The sequence below is a fragment of the Hevea brasiliensis genome, chromosome 2, assembly GCF_030052815.1.
Source record: "Hevea brasiliensis isolate MT/VB/25A 57/8 chromosome 2, ASM3005281v1, whole genome shotgun sequence".
NCBI lineage: Eukaryota > Viridiplantae > Streptophyta > Magnoliopsida > Malpighiales > Euphorbiaceae > Hevea > Hevea brasiliensis.
The window spans coordinates 122,849,558-122,870,744 of record NC_079494.1 but is presented as its reverse complement, the minus strand read 5'-3'; the positions used below and the strand labels follow the sequence as shown (position 1 = coordinate 122,870,744).

The following is a 21,187-nucleotide window of genomic DNA, read 5'->3' as shown; positions in this document are numbered from 1 at the left end:
GAGAATTGACAATATATAGAAATAATTAAAGCTTTGCTATTATGTCATGAAGAAGATTTTTTTGAATCTAATGAAAACTGTACACTGTGTCACCACAAAGGAAACATCATTATTCATCACCCTTGTCAAAACTGCTCGGTAATTTATAATTCCACAAGACTAGTTCTAAAACATTCTCAACTTAGCTTAACAAAGTGTAAGGATTGGAACTCCCTGGTGAAATGCAATGTTAGGGAAATAATTTTAAAGCTTTAATTGAATAGTATAAGAGTCAGCTTTAAAATTATTAAATTTTAAATTTAAATCTTAATTATGATGACATTTCAACGTAAAATGTTGACAATATTATAATATTAATTTTATGAGATAAATAACAATGAAAAAGAAAAGCTAAAATGAGTTTGCGTATCGTTGTGAAAGTTGAAACAATAATCCATAAAATGATAATAAAAAAAATGGATTTAGGTGGCTTTTCATATTTCAATCCAATGATATTTTCCAACGCGGCTTAAATTGTTTTGGGAAAAGAATGACAGCTTAGAAAAGCCAGTCTGGTCACACGTTGTTAACGAGAATAACATCGCACCCGACCGGGGATGAGACGACTTTGTTTCTTCTTCTTTGGAGGTTCCAGGAACAGCTATTTGCCTATTTCTTCTTGTTTTATCACTCAATTCAATTCCACAAGGTGATTGTTTTCCTTTTTTTTTTTTTTCTTATAAAAGTTTGATACTTTCTCCTCCGTTTGTTGTTTTTCTTTCTTGAAACCCATTAAGAAGAAGAAGAAGAAGAAAAAAATCAGTCATTTGGTATCTTTCTATGTAGATTTTGTTATGAACAGTCTTTCATTTGATTTCCATTTTAAGCAAACACAAGATTTTTCTGTCTAATTCTTAAATGGAGAATTATGGGTCTTCATCTTCGTACCCATACAATAATCCCTACCCATACCCTTATCGTCATCCTCCTCCAAATTATGCTTATCCACCTCCTCCGAGTTCAGATTCATGCCACCCTCCTGCTCCATATCCATACCCTTATGCGTATCCACCACCTGCCTACGCATCACCATCACCACCACCGCCACCACCGCAACAACCGCCGCATTCAACGAATCATTCAGGCCCTTTAGACTATTATCAGCAACATTCTGGGTCTGTTCCCTATCCATATCCATACGCTCCATCTCCAATTCCACATGGTTCTCATACACCATCCCTTACACATCATGGCAGTTTCAATTACAATGTATCTCAGTATCCTCATCAGCTTCAATCGGGCCATGATAGCACCCCACAAGGATCCTCCTTTTCCACTCATCAAAGACATGAAAGTTGCCTTCCTTTGGGAACTGCGTCATCGATAAATCATGATACTCATAGTGATACCGCCAATTCTCACTCTTCTGCGTACCCACCTTTGGATGATCTGATGAGCAATATGCATTTGACTGACAATAATCGCCCTTCTGCTCCTGCTTCCCCACCAGCACCCTCAGTGCCACCACTGCCTGATTCCCCTGTTAGTCTTCATAGTTTGAGTTTTGGGCATGACAGACAAGACTTTTATGGTTATCCTAATGACTCATTTTCAAGTAATTACGAGGGGGCATATTTGGGACGGGCTGATTCTTCCGGTTATTATTCTGCCTCTGTTTATGCCCATTCAAGTTCCTTTAGCGATTCACGGCATAGCCAGAGTACGCAGATTGTGCCTTGGCAGAATAATAAAGGATCTTTGCGGGTTTTCCTTTTACATGGGGATTTGGATATATGTGTTTATGAGGCGAAGAACCTTCCAAACATGGACATGTTTCACAAGACACTGGGTGATATGTTTGCTAGATTGCCAGGAAATATAGGAAGCAAGATCGAAGGGCAAATGAGCCGCAAGATTACCAGCGATCCATACGTTTCAATTTCAGTAGCTGGTGCTGTAATTGGGAGAACTTTTGTTATTAGCAATAGCGAAGATCCTGTTTGGATGCAACATTTTTATGTTCCCGTTGCACATTATGCAGCTGAAGTGCACTTTTTAGTTAAAGACAGTGATTTTGTGGGTTCACAATTGATAGGAGTTGTTGCCATTCCGGTTGAACAAATATATTCAGGGGATAGAGTGGAGGGAGTTTACCCTATTTTGAATAGCAGTGGCAAACCATGTAAACCTGGAGCTGTATTGAAAATTTCAATTCAATACACCCAGATGGAGAAACTGAGCATTTACCATCAAGGCGTGGGTGCAGGTCCTGATTATCAAGGAGTACCAGGCACATATTTTCCTCTTAGGAAAGGTGGAACTGTGACTCTTTATCAAGATGCCCATGTTCCAGATGGGTGTCTGCCAAGTTTGAAACTTGATCATGGGTTGTCTTATGTGCATGGGAAATGTTGGCGTGACATCTTTGATGCGATACGACATGCCAGGCGTTTAATTTACATTACAGGGTGGTCAGTATGGCACAATGTTAAACTGATTCGAGATGCTGGTGATCCATCAAATATCACATTGGGGGATCTGCTGAGGTCCAAGTCCCAGGAAGGAGTAAGAGTGCTGCTTCTTGTCTGGGATGACCCTACTTCAAGGAGTATCTTTGGATATAAAACAGTAAGAATTTTTTCTGTATATAATTGTGTAATTCCAGTTGTGTGCTGTTATTGTATTCCATGGTTGTGCTTGGAAGTATTATTGGGTTGCTCTTTTATTCTTCACAATCTATGTAATATATTATCGGCCTGCCTAGTTTAGTTTCAACACAATGAACACAAGGCTGTAATTTGATTTCTGGATTTCAAGAAAACTGAGGGATTGTTATTATCTTTGTTAAATGTATTGACTACTGTGCATTTGGCGTATTTTTTTGTATGCTTTATGCTCTATGCATTTTTAAGTGGTTTATGTGGGCTTCTGGAGGCAGAGCTCCATATTCATTGTATCTTCTATTAATACATGAATTCTGATTTTTTGTATTGATGTTTCCCCAGAAAGTTTTTCTTAAATTACTCTATTTATTATTTGGCACTTTTAATTTGAAAGTACATAATTTTTCTGCTGAAACTTTTTAAAATTAACCAATGCAGGATGGAATCATGGCAACCCATGATGAGGAAACGCGCAGTTTTTTCAAAAACTCATCAGTGCAAGTGCTTCTCTGTCCTCGCATTGCTGGAAAAAGACATAGCTGGGTCAAGCAAAGGGTAAAAAAACTGAAATTGGAGCTATGATAATGCTTGAAGCAGAATTTTCGTAGCTATGATAATGCTTGAGAATTTTCGTTCTTCTTGATATGTTGAACCTGTCAAAAAATTTGCATAATGAAGCCTCTTACGTTGCATAATCCTTCAAACTAAATTAGGTGCTTAAACATCATAATTTCAATTTGACATTTTTTTAATGAATGCAATTATTGGAGGTAAGCTTTTTTTGTTCAGTATAATTAGTTGACTTCTGATCTCTACAAATCCTTACTGCCTTTATAATCTAAAATCCTAAACAAAGATACACTAAACTTCCTACATGGTATGGGATCAGTAAGCTTGTATGATCATTATCGCTTCCATGGTTTAATAACCTTTTTCAACAAAAAAAAAAAAATTTATGGGTAAAGTAATATAACTCAATTCAACTCAACTAAATTTTTATCTTAAAAATTTATTGGGGTCGACTATATGGATTCTCTTTCTCCATTCTAAATGATTTTGGGTTAAATCCTCGGAAATGTATAATGCTTCTAGCTCATGTTGTACTACTCTCCTCCAAGTCAATTTAGGTCTACTCCTTTTCTTTCTATCCTCTAACCCAATGTGCTCTACTTGTCTAATTGGAGCCTTCGTATGTCTACGCTTCACATGCCCAAACTACCTCAATCTCATTTCTCTTAACTTATCCTCAATTGGCACCACTCTTACCTTTTCTCTAATACTCTCATTATGGACTTTATCTAGTCTAGTATGGCCACTTATTCACCCTAACATTCTCATCTCCGCAACTCTCATCTTAGACACATACGCTCCTTTATTGCCCAACACTCACTACCATATAACATGGCCAGTCGTATGACTGTACGGTAAAATTTTCTTTTCAACTTATTGGGAATCTTGCGATCACATACAACTCCCGTAGCACGTCTCCACTTCAACTATCCAGCTTTAATCCTATGACTGACATCCTTCTCACATCCCCCATCTACTTAAAGGATTAAACCGAGATATTTAAATTAATTACTTTAGGGCAATACTACTCCATCCAAACTAATTCCTTCCCTATAACTAGTTGGGTCTTCACTGAACTTGTAATGCATGTATTCTATCTTCGTTCTACTTAATTTAAAGCCCTTTAACTCTAGAATACTTCTTCAAAACTCTAACTTTCTATTGATTCCTTTTCGCGTCTCATCTATCAGAACTATATCATCCGCAAATATTATGCACCAAGGGATACTTTCTTGTATGTGTTTTGCCAATTCATCTAAAACTAATGTAAAAAGGTAAGGGCTCACAGCTGAATCTTGGTGTAATCCAACTAACATAGGAAAGTCTCTTGTGTCTCCTTCCACTGTGCGCACAATAGTAGTTGTTCCTTCATACATATCTTTTGACACTTGCATGTACCTAATAGATACTCTCTTTTGTTCTAACACTCTCCATAAGACATCTCTTAGAACACTATCATAAGTTTTTTCCAAATCGATAAAAATCATATGTAGATCTTTCTTCACATCTCTATATATCTCCATCAAGTTTCTAATGAGAAAGATTGCTTCCATAGTTAAACGACTGGGCATGAAGCCAAATTGATTGGGAGAGATAGAAGTGTCATGATGTAGTCGATGTTCCACAACTCTCTCCCATAACTTCGTAGTATGGCTCATGAGTTTAATTTCCTTATAGTTTGAGCAACTCTATATGTCTCCCTTATTTTTAAAAAATAAGTACTAAAATATTCCTCAATATTTTAGGCATTTTCTTTGAGTTTAGAATCTTATTAAATAATTTAGTTAACCATGCCACTCCCACATCGCCCAAACACTTCCACACTTCAATTAGTATTCCATCGAGTCCACAGGCTTTACCCACTTTCATTCTCTTAAGTGTTTCTTTTATTTCTGAAGATCTAATCTTTCTAGTGTAATTCACATTCTTTTTTATTTCTTTGTAGTCTATATTTACGCTTTTACCACTTTGACTATTATTAAAGAGATCATCAAAACAATTTCTCTATCTTTCTTTAATGTACTAATTTTTCACCAATACTTTTCCTTCTTTATTCTTAATGCACCTAAGTTGATTGAGACCTTGACATTTCTTTTCTCTTCTCGTTGCTGATCCATGGATATATTTCTCCCTTTTTTGAGTTCTAAGTTTCTCATATAACTTTTCAAAGGTCTGCGCTCTTACTTGACTAACCATTTTTTTGCCTCTTTCTTTGCTATCTTGTACTGTTCATAAGCCTGATTATTATTACACTTAGGTAATTTCTTATACTATTCCCTTTTTCTCTTTATTGCCTTTTGTACTTTCTCATTCCACCACCATCTCTCTTTTGAGGGTGGTCCATGTCCTCTAGACTCTCCAAGTACTTTTCTAGCTACTTCTCTAATCTTTAATTCCATCTGTATCCACATACCATTGGCCTCCACATCCAGCTTTCATGCTTCAGACTTGAGAAGCTCATTTTTGAACTTCACTTGTTTACTCTTTTGAACTCCTACCACTTTGTTCGAGCTACAATATTTCTTTTAGTCTTACTTGAATTGTTCATAAACTTGACATCCAAGACCACTAACTGATGTTGACTTATTAAAGCCTCTTCTGGAATAACCTTGCAATCTTTGTGTAGAGCTCTATTTGTCTTCCTTGTTAAGAGGAAGTCAATTTGGCTTTTACGTTGTCCACTTTTGAAAGTCACTAAATGCGACTCCTTTGTTATAAAGTAGGTTTTACTAGTATTAGGTCGTACGCCATAGCAAAATCCAGGATGCTTTTCCCCCATCATTTCGGCTATCAAAATCAAAACCCCCATGAACATTCTCATAACCTTGTCTATCATTTCCTACATATACATTCAAATCTTCATTGATGAAAACATTCTCTTCATTCGGTATATTTTGCATTAGATCATCCATATCTTTTTAAAACTTTTTTTTTACTCTCACTATCTAGTCCTATTTGCGGGCATAAGTACTAACTATATTTATTGTTTCTCCTTCTAGTACTAGTTTTACTAGTATAATTCTACCTCCTACTCTTTTCACAGCTTTACTAATACTATACCAATGTTTTCACATTTTATTTTCTAGGAAATACTGAACTTAATCATAACTTTTTTGGCAATGCTGGTTAGCAAATCAGTAATGAAGATAATTATCTCTACTTCTTGTTTTTCACCATTATGTTCATATTTGTAAACTTAGCAATGGTATTTTTTTTCTTATGTCTTACGAAGTTCATTTTGGTATAAGAAAGTGAAACAGCAGGCACTCCATCAATCATATATGCTAAGAAGCTCTTATTTTATTTTATTTTATTTGCACTTTTTATTTTATTTTATTAGAATTTTGATGTAGAAACTGGAAATTCTCAATAATTTTACTCTCACTCTTTAAATATCAGGAAGTTGGAACCATATATACGCACCATCAGAAAACTGTGATTGTAGATGCTGATGCAGGCAATAACAGAAGAAAAATCATAGCTTTTGTTGGTGGACTTGATTTATGTGATGGAAGATATGATACTCCGCATCACCCTTTATTTAGGACACTGCAAACAGTGCATAAGGACGACTATCACAACCCCACTTTCACAGTAAGCTCTTAAATTTTACCTATCTCAGTACACAATTGTGATTAAGTGTATTGTGCTGTGGTAAACTATTATTTAACATATTATGATAGACATAAGAAGCAAATGTGATGAGGGAAACTTAAGGGATAATATTGATAGAGCATTAATGGTGGTTGCTTTTTCTTAAAAAAAAATGAAATATGTTTTCTCTTTATTAACCACGTAATTGTATTACCCAATTAGGGTAATAATGTTTCTGGTTGCCCTAGAGAGCCATGGCATGATTTGCACTGTAGAATTGATGGCCCTGCAGCATATGATGTCCTAACCAACTTTGAGGAGCGCTGGTTCAAGGCTGCAAAGCCTCATGGGATTAAAAAACTAAAAATGTCATACGATGATGCTCTGCTCAGGATTGAAAGAATTCCAGATATTGTAGGAGTTCTTGATGCTCCTTCTGTTGGTGAGAATGATCCTGAAGCTTGGCATATTCAGGTAATTTTGTTGAAAGTCTAAACTGTGACTTCCAGTCAAGGCTGAGGTGGGATGCTTGTTGGTTTTGTTCTTTAGGTTCAAAATTTCTTTTGCCATGATAGACATTTTCCTACCTTTTTGCATTGCAGATTTTTCGTTCAATAGATTCAAATTCTGTTAAACGCTTCCCAAAGGATCCCAAAGATGCCACAAGCAAGGTGAGATCAGATAATATTCGGTAATGCCGTAAATGATTTTCTCATTTCTGTTTTAGCCTGTGTATGTTATTGTGCCCAAAAAACGTAGTTGCATGTGGATGTTGATTGTATGTTCATTTTTGCAGAACCTGGTGTGTGGGAAGAATGTCCTTATTGACATGAGCATACATACAGCCTATGTGAAGGCCATTCGTGCTGCCCAGCATTTTATTTATATAGAGAACCAATATTTCATTGGCTCCTCATTCAACTGGAGTTCATATAAAGATTTAGGTGAGGATATTTATTCTTTGTTTTAAAATGATTTGAATATTCATGTCTTTGTAGGTGGCATCTCAACTTCCGAACTTTCTATTTGATATGGAAAAACATGAGCTTTATCATGCCATCTTGTAGGTGCTAATAATTTAATTCCAATGGAAATTGCTCTGAAGATTGCTGATAAAATCAGAGCAAATGAGAGATTCGCCGCCTATATTATTATTCCAATGTGGCCAGAGGGTGTTCCAACAGGTGCTGCTACACAAAGGATTCTATTTTGGCAGGTGGGGACTGCTGCTAAACTACCAATTGAAATTAAAAATAAAAAAATAAAACTATGTTCTATTGCTAGTATTATTGTTGTTGTTGCTGCCATAAGTGTTATCTGCAGGAGCTAATTTACCAAATAAAGGTGTTTCTTTTGAGGAAAGTTGATGATCAATTAACTAATTATGTAGTGCTGAGGCATATGAATCCCTACTGGGGAATTTATGTCATTGACCGTGTTAAAGTTTAGTACTTGTGGTTTTTATGAGTTCCAGTGATGAGAAATTCATTTTGTTAATCTGGGAAATTTATGAATTGCTGCAGCATAAAACTATGCAAATGATGTATGAGACAATTTTGAAGGCTTTAGAGGAGGTTGGACTTGAGAATGTGTTCTCACCTCAGGATTATTTGAACTTCTTCTGTCTTGGTAATCGTGAGTTCACAGACACGAATGACACTTCGAGCAGTCCCACTGCTGCAAACACTCCTCAGGTATGTTAATTCCTGAAACTGACATTTTTTCTTTCGACCATGATTTTGGGAGCTCTTGCTCTGCCAACGTGAGAAACATCCCAGTCCAAGGAGGGTTCCTCTAAGCATGAGAATATGTAGTGAAAACTTCACACTTGGATGCTTCTTTCTTATAGATGAATTGATTTTCAAGTGTGGATGCATTTTTGGTACCTATTTGCTTCTGTGTGAGATCGAATCATTGGCTCATACAAAAACCATCGAATATATATATATCAATTGTTGCTCTCTCCTCTTTTCACTGCATACTTGCGAATGACTGCTATAATGTTTACATTACCAGGCACTCAGTCAAAAAAGCCGGCGATTCATGATTTATGTCCATTCAAAAGGGATGATAGTGGATGATGAGTATGTAATATTGGGATCTGCAAACATAAACCAGCGTTCATTGGAGGGCACAAGAGACACTGAAATTGCAATGGGAGCATATCAGCCTAATCATACCTGGGCAAGAAAACATTCTAATCCACATGGACAGGTAGCCTTGATCAAATAATATTGTTCTTTTTTGAGTTCCTAAAATTCAACCGAAGATGTCATTTCTTATATATATATATATATATATGTATATACATACATATAACATGCAAGTTCTAGGATTTAATGATCCCAAAAGTTCCCAGAATGGGGACACAACTTATCTTTATCCTATGCTAATTATCGTTGCTTTGTGAAATACTACAGTTTCTTCAATTATGCAACTGACTTGCTGTTTGTTTGCAAATTTGTACTTCATAGATATATGGATATAGGATGTCACTATGGGCAGAGCATGTTGGAGCTATTGAGGACTGCTTCACACAACCAGAGAGTCTTGAATGTGTTAGAAGAATTAGGACACTGGGGGAGATGAACTGGAGACAATATAGAGCTGATGAGGTTACAGAGATGAGAGGGCACCTACTAAAATACCCAGTTGAAGTCGATAGGAAAGGTAAAGTGAAGCCTATTCCTGGATGTGAAACTTTCCCTGATGTGGGCGGAAATATAGTGGGTTCATTTCTTGCCATTCAAGAGAATCTGACCATCTAAATAGAAAAGGGTTAGACGCCGAAGCCACAAGAGTTTAATAGAAGCACAATTTCGAGATATGCCTTCTATCTGAACCTGTTCAAGACCAACAACACACACACTCCCTCCTCCCTATTGGCATTCGCATTGACATTCACGCTTCGAGGTAGTAATTCTTATTATGAGTTGCTTATCAAAAAAAGAAAAAAGATAAAAATCTTATCATGTGTTCAAGGACCTGTGAAGATGAGATTGTTCTTGTATATTTTTGTATACATACAATAACAAGATAAAGAATTAAAGAATTTTTTTACCTCCAAGTTTGTAGCTAGTATTGTTTATAGTGTTAACCAATGTTTGAATCAGAAGAATTCTCATTTGCTTTTGGAACCACCACAAACCATTGAACCATTGCAGAAGTTTTTCTAATTACATCTTTTCCTTCCGAGGACATTCAGGTGTGCTAAGGAGTTCACCAATCTTTATTATGAGAAAAATCCAGAGCATGAAACAGTTGGTTTCAGAAAACTTCATTTATCTCGTCCAACTTCACTCGAACTGACCCAAATGGCAGCTATAATTATAATTTTAGATCTCTAGGCAAAATTTATATCCTAATTCAAGAAAATAGCAAAGTGAACCCCGTTGATTCTGGAACCAAAAGATCCCTATGAAAGTTCTTCTCATGTTAGTTATCATTCATCCCAAATAATCCACACGCCCCTAGTCTTGTTAAGCCTATGTACAACTTTCTGAACAGTATTTGCTACAAGTTAAAAAAGACCTCTAGCGTCTTTTAAGTTTGATAAAATCTGAGAATCACAAGGGTGAAGATAACGCTCCAAAGAAGATCAGATGCCTATTTTCTAAGGAATCCCTCCAGTAAAGAGAGTATATACCAACAAGTGGAAGGGAAGCATATGCCCATTGGACTCATACGAGGGGCACAAGGTTGTATCTTTCATGACACATTCACAAGCCTTGCACGTCCAGTGTTTGGATCCACCTCCACCCTGAGACCAAGTCCAGCAAGCTCGGGCATTTCAACAGATCCTTGAAGCTCCAATTCAGCTACTGCTCGCTGATTTTCTGCATTCCCTTCCAATAAGTTCCTCACAGACCAGATGCCCCATTCCCTTAAAAATGGGTTATCTTCATCAGTGACACACTGTTGTAACATCAGAAGAATTCCATTCTTCTGCCTAATCTCATCTTGCACACGCCTTCTTTGAAATGCACAATTGCCAATGACCGCAACAATGTCTCTCCGAAATCCTTGGTAAGGGCAAGGTCTAAATGAGCGCGAAGGAGCTGCATCTTGGCCCTCGTTCAGTTTCATGGCTTTCTTGATAATTGGTGGGGGCTCAAGGTCTCCAAGCACAGATAAAAGCAATTCAAGAAATCCATAGGAAAAGAGTTTATCAACGACATCCATTTGATGTTCACCAAGACCGTTCTTACAGTGCTGAGCACATATGTCTCTTAAAATGGTAAGCGAGTATCCAAGAACATCAATTGCAGCAGAACCTACTGGAAGGCCAGATTTGGCTTTTGAGCTCGAGTCAATGACCCCAAGAGATCTCTTAAATATTCCAAATATATACAATCCAAAATCAATTGAAGAAATTATCTCGCCAAGGCGTTCATTCAAGATCTCTGATACCATACGCAGAAGATAAGCTTGTTCCATTGAAAAATTGCTGCTACTTGAACTAATATCTTCACTGTTTTCAGACTCACCAACACTACATAATCCAGAGAAGAGCTGCGGAAAGTGGGCTTCCTCCAAGCAGATCCTTGATAGCAGCAGCTTCAACCAATCTTCTCCAAAACCAACTGACAAAAGAGCAATTCAGAACTAACAATTGCAATCTAAATGAAAGGCAATAAGAGGAAAAAAAAATTATTAAAAACGAGTGTAATTTAAAAAGGAAAAAAAAACCTGCAGATGCAGTCCTCACAGCTTCAGCCACAATGGGCAACCCTTGATCCCCAGAGAGCTCTGCAACCAGGCTAGGGTTTCCATCACAACAATTATAAATAATCATACAAAGAGGATCAAGAGTGTCCCGACTTGAGACTTTTGCAAGCGCAACAAACTCATTTGGAAAGAAGCAATGCCAAATAGATTGCTGATGTTCTTCTCCAGCCAAAGAAACGTTTGCCAAAACCTGCAATCCCATACGGGTTATCCCATGATCTGGGTCAGAAGCAAGCCCCGCAGACCTCAAAACAGTTGAAACCATTCCTGGTCCATTCAATTCGATGAAAAGTTTCTGATTGGTGATTTCGCCCGCACAGAGGTTTCTGAGGAGTTTTAAGGCGAGCGTGAGGAATTGATGTCCAGAAGGGTAAGGCATGGACTGTATAATCTGAACAACAGCAGGAAGAATATCCTTAGAAGCAAGGTCAGCGCGGCCATGATCAATTCTTGAAGTTGCTATAAGAATTTCTAATGCCTCTTTGAGGTTAGAAGATTTTGAAGCCCTTAACAATGGTTGGAGGAGATGTTCGGGCAAAGAGAGCTCCATCGGCAGCGCCGATACGTGATCCATTGAACGATGGTAAATTTACGACCAAGAAACTTCACAATGGCACTCGAACTGCTGAAACTGTCGAACTCGAAAGACGCTGTGAACTGAGATGAGATGTTGCATTTCAAAGGACTAAAGCTCAGTTGGAGGAGAAATAATATGTTACAGGGTACATTTTTATTTGGTTGTAACTCTCTGATATTACAAGACAAATAAAGATCAGCGGCATCCAATTCCAATATGATCCTCATCAGTCATCACCTTTCCGTTTTCCTTTTAAAAGAAACTACAATCAGGCCCACGGAAACAATCACCCAACGTGTCAGATACAAAGAGACGACCCAGATTTACAGATTACGTCGGACACGTGTCTCATCTCCACCCCATGTATTACTTTTCCACTGCTCTGACCGGACCACCAAACCAACCTGGTAGGGACCACCACGCGGCCGCCCTGTAAACTATGTCGAAACAGTCCCTTAGAGCCCACCCTTTTTGGGCCCGCGCCCCATCACATGAGAGAGCAATGAGGTTGCCCCACTCTTTAAAAAGAACACACTAATGTTTTTGCACTGCACGGTCCAGGGAGCTGAGTCTTCAGTGTCTTACCCTTTGCATTTTCGGTTGAGTGTTGGCACACCACAAACGGTGGACCCCACACCCTGGCTAATCGTGATCCACTTTACACGTGCCCACCATTAGAGCCCATCCTCGCGTGAGTACGTGCTCTCTCTCCCCATCAGAGAAGGCAATTTTCGAGCTCAAATGAACTCGTTAATGGCGAATAGACCAGAAATTGGACCCCAATAAAGTCATCAATGAAGGAAAAGAGCCAACAGATGAGGAAAAAAACAACAAAAACACTTTCTTGTTTTCCATGTTGTCAATGCTTCGAAGATCGAGTCATGAATTGGAGCTCCCGTTTATCATAAATCTCCAAGGAAAAGTCTCTAAGCATTTGGGTGGTGCTTGTTGTACTACTAATGGGAGCAGAACTTGAACTTGGAGCCATAACTGACGTAGCTTTCGCAGGCTTTGAATCAGAAACAGGAGAACTCGAAACGGGCATAGTTACTGCTATATTGGCAGCTTGTTGCATGGACGATACGAAAGATGATATCGGCCTCGCCGATATGTTGATTAGAGGCGTAGCCGCAGCTGGGAACGTGAATATCTGGGGTTGGTTAGAAGGTCCCGCAGTAGATGTCGCCATGGGCGGTATCATGAAGAACGCGCCAGGAACGACACCGTTAGACGGTATGGCCCACATAGGAACTAAACCCTGAGGAACTACTGCAGCTGCGTGTTGCGGTGGTGCTGTCGGTATCGGGGCAAGAGGCGCGGAGACTGAAACGACAGCGTCGCTTACGTCAATGTACTCGCTATTTGCGGGTCGTTTACGCTTCTTTTTAACGGATGGGTCGCCCGGTTCGGAATTTGCATTAGAGGTGGTGGGGATTTTGAGGGTCCCATTGACAGACATGGCAATAGCGGGAACAGTTCCGGTTCCAGTGGCGGCTATAATTGCTGGCTCCGCGTGCTCAAGTAACCACCTAATGGTCTCTCCATCGGATTTATGGCCCAGTTCCCTGGTCAGCTGGAAGATCCTAGCCGCACAGGTTGCGGGCATTCGGATTCTTCTGCCCCGACCCTCCACTTTGGTGTGTCGGTCCTTCGCAGAAGGTCTTTTGGGTGGAGCAGCCACCAACGGCATGCTGATCGCTGGTGGCACGTGGACTGCGACGGGCATCGCACCAAGAGGCGAAGGTGATCTCTCCACTGTGTCAGGCTCTTCCTTTAGAGCAACCTCCTCCGTTGACAACGTGGAGTTGGTGGTAGGGTCTACCTTGTCCGGATGTTCACCTGCAGCACCGTCGATACTGAGATCAACGTTCCTGGTTTCATCATCTTCTTCAAGTTCTTGTTTCTGGATTGTTGCCATCTTGGAAAAGGAAAGAGAAGAAAAGAAAAAAGCGTTCTAAATTTTGGTACACGTCACAGAAAGAAACGAAGGGAAGCGGAGAGAGAGAGAAACAGAGAGAGCATAAGAGAAGGAATCGTCGAAATAGTGGAGTTTGAATTGTGGCAATAACACGTGAAAAAGAGGGTATATATGGCAAATGACTAATCTGCGGTGATTTGCCTACCACTAAGGAGATGATGACACGTGGTGGTTCCATCCCCGCACGATTATAATCTAGGCAACATTTCTTTTTTCACAATAGTTTGGCAGAGAATATGCGATTTCCAGAGAAAAACTAAGGAAAAAAAGAAAGGGAATAATTGTCAACGTATTCCTTTTGGATGGAAATGATCGCTTTTTCTTGTTAGTTAGACAAATATAAGAACAAAATTACAATATAGCAAACTGAGAATAATATATACTCCATTTATATTATTAAAAGCTTAGCACAATTTTATGAGTATAGTTATGTTAAAACTATTATTTTAAATTATTTTATTATTGATTAATAAAATAATTTATATTTATGTAAATATAAAATTATTATAACTACGTTATTTTTAATATAAATATATAATATCTTTCATTCTAAACAATTTATTGCTTGATTATACATATGCACGTTGCTTGGTTTTATTAATTTCGTTTTTCTTATTAACATACTAAAATTGAGATTTTATTTCTTTTTCTTATGAAAACGTATTTTTTTTTAAGTTAATAATAAAAAATTAACAAATTTTAATTTAATGATATTAAAATTATTTTAAAATGATAAATTTTAAATTTGAATTTAACATATAATTTAAAATTAAAATTACATAAGTTAGCATTTATCAATCGGGTGAACCATTAAATGACCCACCGGCAATGCAAGTGGGAGTGGGACATACCAAGCTGTGCTCCCCCTAACCCACTCCACCAAAAGGCAAGTTAATGGGGGGTTTACTTACCGCAGGCCACAGCCATGCTATGCCTATGTGCATCAAGTGGTAGAGGAAATTTGACTTACAGAAATTAGAAGCCTACACCAAGAACGAACATAGACACTCCCCATTTTCATAATGCATTGATTGGGTTGTTCGCGCACCGTGTCAAAGTGGATCAATAAATGTTTTATAATATAATTTGATTAAATTAATTCGATTAATGTATATATAATAATAAATAATTAATTAATATTATAATTTCAAATGAATTCAATTACTTAATTAAAAAAATTTATATAAATAAATTATATATTTTTACTCAATTGAATTAATTAAAGAATTAATTAATTAAAATATATGATCAATTTAATATGTCACATATTTAATTAATTCAGTTGACTAAAATATATATTCAATTGAATTATTTAAATGATAATTGTTATAATTGATCCAAATATATGTGAATAATGTGACATATCGTATACTCAATTGATTCAATTAACTAAAATACATATTCAATTGAATCATTTAAATAATAATCATCGCAATTGACTCAAAATATTTATGGTCAGTTGATTCAATTGACTCAAAATATATATAGTCAATTGACATAATGTGACATGTTACATAATCAATTGATTTGTAACACCCTCATTGTAGCAATTCCATACATTCTACTGTTCCGATAACCGGTGTCGGTCCGGACAGCTAGAACGTCTGAAAAAATATTTAGACTAGAGTGAGGAGTCATAAATAAATCAAATATTAATAAGAAAAATTTAGGAAAAATTTTAGAAATAAAATACAACTGAGTTAAATGAACCGGTGCCCTAGCGATAGGTAACCTAGTGGGAAGTTGCGGTTCTCGCAACTAGGAGCCCTAAACCTGGGGAAAAATTCATAAAATAATTTTTGGGACTCCAGAGAAGGGTCATTGAAGTTTCTATGACATTAGAATGCCAAGAAAATGCTTAGAAAATTTTTTCAATCGGTACAGACAATTTTAGTCTGTTAAGCCAAACGGAGGGCATTTTGGTCATTTCGCCTTTTGAGGTAATTTTTGACCGACTTGTCCAGTTAAGTAAATAATTATTATGATCTAAAATATGAATAAATATTGTTAAAAATTGAATTGAAAATGAGTAGAAAAGAAAAGAAAAGAAAAATGAAAGAAATTGGGAATTATGACATCACATGATGTCATTAACATGCTCCCACCCAATCACAATTTGACAAATTAAATAAAGAGATAAAAACAAGCCCAAACAGCCATCTTCCTCATTTTTTCTTCTCATTGCCGGAAATCTCTCATCTCTCTCTTCCATGAAAAAAAAATTTTCTTCATCTCTCTTAATTTTCATTGATTTCCCTCCACAAAACCCTAGACCTCTTTCATTAAAACTTGTCTACACTACTTGGGAAGGTGTTTGGCTGCCAAAAAAACCAAAGAAAGTGAAGGAAATTGAAGGGAAAATTCTGCCCTCCTAAGGTTAGTGCTAACTCTTACATTTTTCTTTTTATTCCATGTTAGGAAGTTCAAGTGAATAAGAAATTGTTAAGAAATTGAATAAAACACTTTATGTAGGAGTATGTATGAATTGTGGCAGCCAAGAGAGGGTTAGGGTTTTGATGGTTTAATTGCAATTAAGTTTGTATATTAATGTCAATTAATGTATACATATGAATTGGAGTTTAATGGAGTTGAATCTTTTTGAATTTGTATGAGAATGAGATTTGATCAATTAGGGTTAGTATGAAAATTGGACATATTGTGTTTGAATGGTTAATTGGATTTCTAATGGTCAATTAGTGACCATTTGATGAAGTTTGACCCTAAATTGGAAGTAATTGTGGTCTTGAAATTGAAAGTGGTATGCTACCCCATTGTGCCAGAATACTGGACTTGAGTCCAGTGTATTCCTAGGGTCATAACTTGAGCTATGTTACTCCAATTGGTTCAAGGCCAATTGGACATGAAACTAGACACATAATGGCACAACTTTGGTGAAGAAACCATGCCCAGAAAACCAAACTAAGTGGACCAAAATTTTGCCCTAATCTGGGTGACCTGCAGTCTGCCTGGGCAAAATGACCACATGAACAGTGTTTGGTCATTTGGCCATAACTCAGTGGAGAAAGGTCCAATTGACCTTAAATTTTACCAACAACAAGATGAGATATAGACCAACAACTTTAATGAAGATCACAAATCCAAATTCTGACCATAACCTAGTCAAATTATCAACCAAACTTAGGTCACCAAATCTGGTAGAACCAAATTGCCCAGAAATTCTGGGTACAGGTCACTCCAGCCAGTTATGGTAAAATGACCATAACTTGAGCTACAAAACTCCAAATGGAGTGATTCAAAAAAAGAAATTCAACTAGACAAAATAAGGAACAACTTTCATGTTGATCATTTTGCCAAATTCCCACTGCAAAAATGACCAATAAAACAGTAAAGACAAAGCATGAAAACTGAAAATTCTGCCCAATTAACATTAAGCTTGGAAATGGTATTAGCAACCAATACAAACAAATTTTGAATGCAAAATGTAGTATCTTGGATAACTTAGGTTCAATAAATTTATTATGTATTAAAAAGTCAACAATTTGAGTGAATAGTAATGTGAATAGTAATACAAAGACACAAAGTATAATAACTAAATTGGTAGAGGAAATTAAGGTATGAAATTTGGAATCCATGAAACATTCATGGATTATTTGGAATAGAAATAGTAATTCACCTAAATGGCTTAATGAACATTTAAGTTATGTGAGTATATAGTTAAGATTTATTTCCATTACTTGTAGGTCTACTAAAACATAAGTAATACCACTTAAATATGAAATGACATTAACATAGATGGATTGTTGAGTATAAATGGGATGAGGTTTACATTAGGATTTATGTTTCCATTACAAATAAGATAATAACACCTTGTATGAGTTATGAATTCATATAAATATTGTAATGAATAAATGAATCACATGAAAATATGAATGGAACATTAGTTTTCTTTATAAGAGAAAGGAAAAAATTTTTGAGTACAATGGTATATGAACACCATTGTTGTGAATTGTGATCAATATGAATGATGTAAGGAATTTATGAATATTATGATGAATGTATAAATTATGAAATTTATCATGAAATAATAAAGTCATAAAACACAATATATTAATATTTAATGATATTATGTGCCCTTGTATTGCCTAAACATGTGTGTCAGATTTGATAGTTTGGTATGCCAATAGGGTATTGTTTTAGCAGTACTGCGAAAGGCTTTATGCCTGTATTCATAGCTTTATGTCCGTATTCATGGCTTTATGCCCGCATTCATGGCTTTATGCCAACATTCATGGCTTTTATGCCCGATTATGTGTTATCATGGCTTTTTAGCCATACTGATTGCATACGTGGTTGACGTTCTGCATCCCATGGTATCTAGTGCCAACGACCCGTTATCCAGTTTAGTCAGCCTGTCATAGGTTACTTGGGCAGTGAAATTTATTGAAATAAGTTAAGAATACTAGCAATTAAAAATATTAGAAATTAAATAAAATAAATGAGTTTGATGACCTAAAATAAATTAGAATAGTTATTTATTAGAAAGAATCGAAATAAACTGGACCGATATTAAAATTTACTTATAATGAAATAATCTGAGACAACCAATAAAGTATTGAGAAAATGCTAAAAGATTAGCAAAGAAAATTAGAGCATACATAAATATTACAAATGTGGCTTACAAAATAATATAAGTATAAATTTATTATTTTTAGATCATTTTTTTTATGTACATTATTACTGTACATTGGCAAAATAAACATTTCTAAAGAAGACTAAATTAGGATAAAACATATTAAATTTTAGAAACCGCATATGAAGTATAAATAAATATTAATTATTTGAATTATGTTTTATTTCTATCTTTATTTGTATATTATTTCCTTGTTATATTATTGCACCACTAAGTAGCAATGCTTAGCGCGATGGAATTGTTTTAAGGTAAAGCCCATTATTACTCGCGCAGGTACTGAAGGTAAAGCCCAAATAAAAATATTAAACAGAGATTTTGAAGTTCTGATCTGCAGAAGAGTCTGAAATATTCAATGTTGTCACCTCCTCAGCAATGCATGTAGATAGGGCCCATATAGATTATATTTTATATTTTGTATAAAATGCTTAGATATTGTATTGTAATGTATATTATGAACAGGTAATTAATAAGAATGCGATGTAAATTAATTAATTAACTTTTTTATATGTAATTAATTTATATATCATGTAAATTATGAAATTTTGTAATTATTTTATAAATTATGTAAATTAAGGAAATTTGAAAATTTTGCTTATGTAATTTGAGAATGTTTATATATGAATTGAGTATGAATGGAAATGTATGAAAATGATTATGAAATTGAAATGTATGGATGAGATTTGAAATATGAGAAAATTATGAGAATGATTGATGAGATAATTATGATTAGCATGGATAAGATTTTATTTTGAAAATATTGTTGAATTTCAAATAGGTGAATATTGAAATATGCCAAACGATAATAAAATAGGGGAAACTCCGCTGGTTTCTCCATCGAAAAATAATTGATATTAAATTAAATGAATTCAAAATTATTTAAAAAAAATAAAATAAGATAAGTTAGGGTGCTCCGGCACCGATTGTAGCATGCCTTGCTTGGCTACATTGTAGTCGGGTGAGGGGTGTTACATGATTCAATTTACTCAATTAAAGACTAATAATAATCATTACAATTAACTCAAAATATATATATGGTAAGTTGATTCAATTGATACAAAATATATATAATCAATTGACACAATGTGATATGTTATATAATTAATTGATTTAATTTACTTGATTAATGACTCAATTTATAAAAATATATGATCAGTGTAACATGTCACATACTCAACTGATTCAATTAACTGAAGTATATGATCAATGTGACATGTCACATATTCAATTGATTCAATTAACTAAAATATATATTTCATTGAATTATTTAAATTATAATTATCACAATTAACCTAAAATATATATATATTTAATGTGACATTGTACATAATTAGTTGATTCAATTTAATCAATTACATGTTTAATTGACTAAAATATATGATCAATGTGATATGTCATATACTCAAAATGATTCAATTGAATTAATTAAATGATAATTATTATAATTGACTCAAATATATATGATTATGACCAATGTGATATTACACACAATCAATTGATTCAATTAATTCAATTAAAAGCTCAATTGACTAAAATAAATTATTTAAGTGACATATTATATACTCAAATTGATTTAATTGATTTAAATATATATTTAATTGAGTCAGTTGAATGGTAATTTTCTTAATTGGCTTAAATATATAATTAATGTGACATGTCACTCAAATTGATTCAATTGACTCAAATATATATTTAATTAAATTATAATTTTTACAATTGATTCAAATGTATATAATTAATGTGACATTACACATAATCAATTTGATTTAATTAACTCAATTAAATACTCAATTGACTAAAATATATGATTAATGTGACATACAACATACTCAAATTAATCTAGTTGACTCCAATATATACCTTCAATTGAATCAACTGAATTATAATCTTACAATTAACTTAAATATATATGATTAATGTGACCTTACACGTAATCAATTGATTCAATTGACTCAATTAAAAGTTTAATTGACTAAAATACATAATCAATATGATATATCAAATACTCAAATTGATTTAACTAATTCAAATATATATTAAATTGAATCAATTAAATTATAATTTTTACAATTGATACAATTAATGTGACATGTTACATACTCAGTTTATTTGATTGATTAAAACATATATTGAATTGAATTCATATAGATTCATCCTATTTATTCAAACCAAATAAGTATATTAATTTATCCATCACTATCTAATTTAATTTCGTATTATAGATCAAATTTAAATTAATTTTAAATTGAATAATAATTAATTTAATTTAATTTAATTTAAATTAAAATCATTTTTGTTTAAAAATCAAATAATTAAATTTAATTAAAGTCAGAAATTAAAATTAAAAGTGAGATGAATAATTTGATTTAATTAAAATTAATCATAACATTAACTGGCCTTTTTTTTTAATTAAACTAGCCAGATTAAAGGGTAGAAAATTTGACATGTTA

General features: G+C 34.8%; 3 protein-coding genes across 3 annotated transcripts; 1 reads left to right on the top strand and 2 right to left on the bottom strand.

Annotated features, from left to right (window-relative positions):
* The first annotated feature begins 469 nt into the window (after positions 1-469).
* On the top strand, positions 470-9,869 carry LOC110637734 (phospholipase D beta 2). The gene is made up of 10 exons (XM_021788042.2): positions 470-2,607; positions 3,081-3,197; positions 6,612-6,806; positions 7,029-7,280; positions 7,409-7,477; positions 7,603-7,750; positions 7,874-8,022; positions 8,330-8,500; positions 8,823-9,020; positions 9,281-9,869. Exons 1-10 carry the CDS (start codon positions 898-900, stop codon positions 9,572-9,574), a joined length of 3,303 nt encoding a protein of 1,100 aa, XP_021643734.2. The 5' UTR covers positions 470-897; the 3' UTR covers positions 9,575-9,869.
* A 40-nt stretch (positions 9,870-9,909) lies between these two features.
* On the bottom strand, positions 9,910-12,983 carry LOC110637735 (uncharacterized). The gene is made up of 2 exons (XM_021788043.2): positions 11,496-12,983; positions 9,910-11,389 (listed from the first exon to the last, which is right to left on the bottom strand). Exons 1-2 carry the CDS (start codon positions 12,106-12,108, stop codon positions 10,515-10,517), a joined length of 1,488 nt encoding a protein of 495 aa, XP_021643735.2. The 5' UTR covers positions 12,109-12,983; the 3' UTR covers positions 9,910-10,514.
* On the bottom strand, positions 12,236-14,483 carry LOC110637736 (transcription factor TCP9). Its single transcript, XM_058142388.1, has one exon. The coding sequence runs from the start codon at positions 14,027-14,029 to the stop codon at positions 12,971-12,973; it is 1,059 nt and encodes a 352-aa protein (XP_057998371.1). The 5' UTR covers positions 14,030-14,483; the 3' UTR covers positions 12,236-12,970.
* Between the last annotated feature and the right edge of the window lie 6,704 nt (positions 14,484-21,187).

Coding starts and splice junctions, on each gene's coding strand:
- LOC110637735 (XM_021788043.2), bottom strand. CDS start 12,108: ATGGATCACGTATCGGCGCTGCCGATGGAGCTCTCTTTGCCCGAACAT. Junction 11,390..11,495: donor TGTGAGGACTGCATCTGCAG/GTTTTTTTTTCC, acceptor CTCTTTTGTCAG/TTGGTTTTGGAGAAGATTGG.
- LOC110637734 (XM_021788042.2), top strand. CDS start 898: ATGGAGAATTATGGGTCTTCATCTTCGTACCCATACAATAATCCCTAC. Junction 7,478..7,602: donor CCAAAGATGCCACAAGCAAG/GTGAGATCAGAT, acceptor TCATTTTTGCAG/AACCTGGTGTGTGGGAAGAA. Junction 9,021..9,280: donor ATTCTAATCCACATGGACAG/GTAGCCTTGATC, acceptor TGTACTTCATAG/ATATATGGATATAGGATGTC.
- LOC110637736 (XM_058142388.1), bottom strand. CDS start 14,029: ATGGCAACAATCCAGAAACAAGAACTTGAAGAAGATGATGAAACCAGG.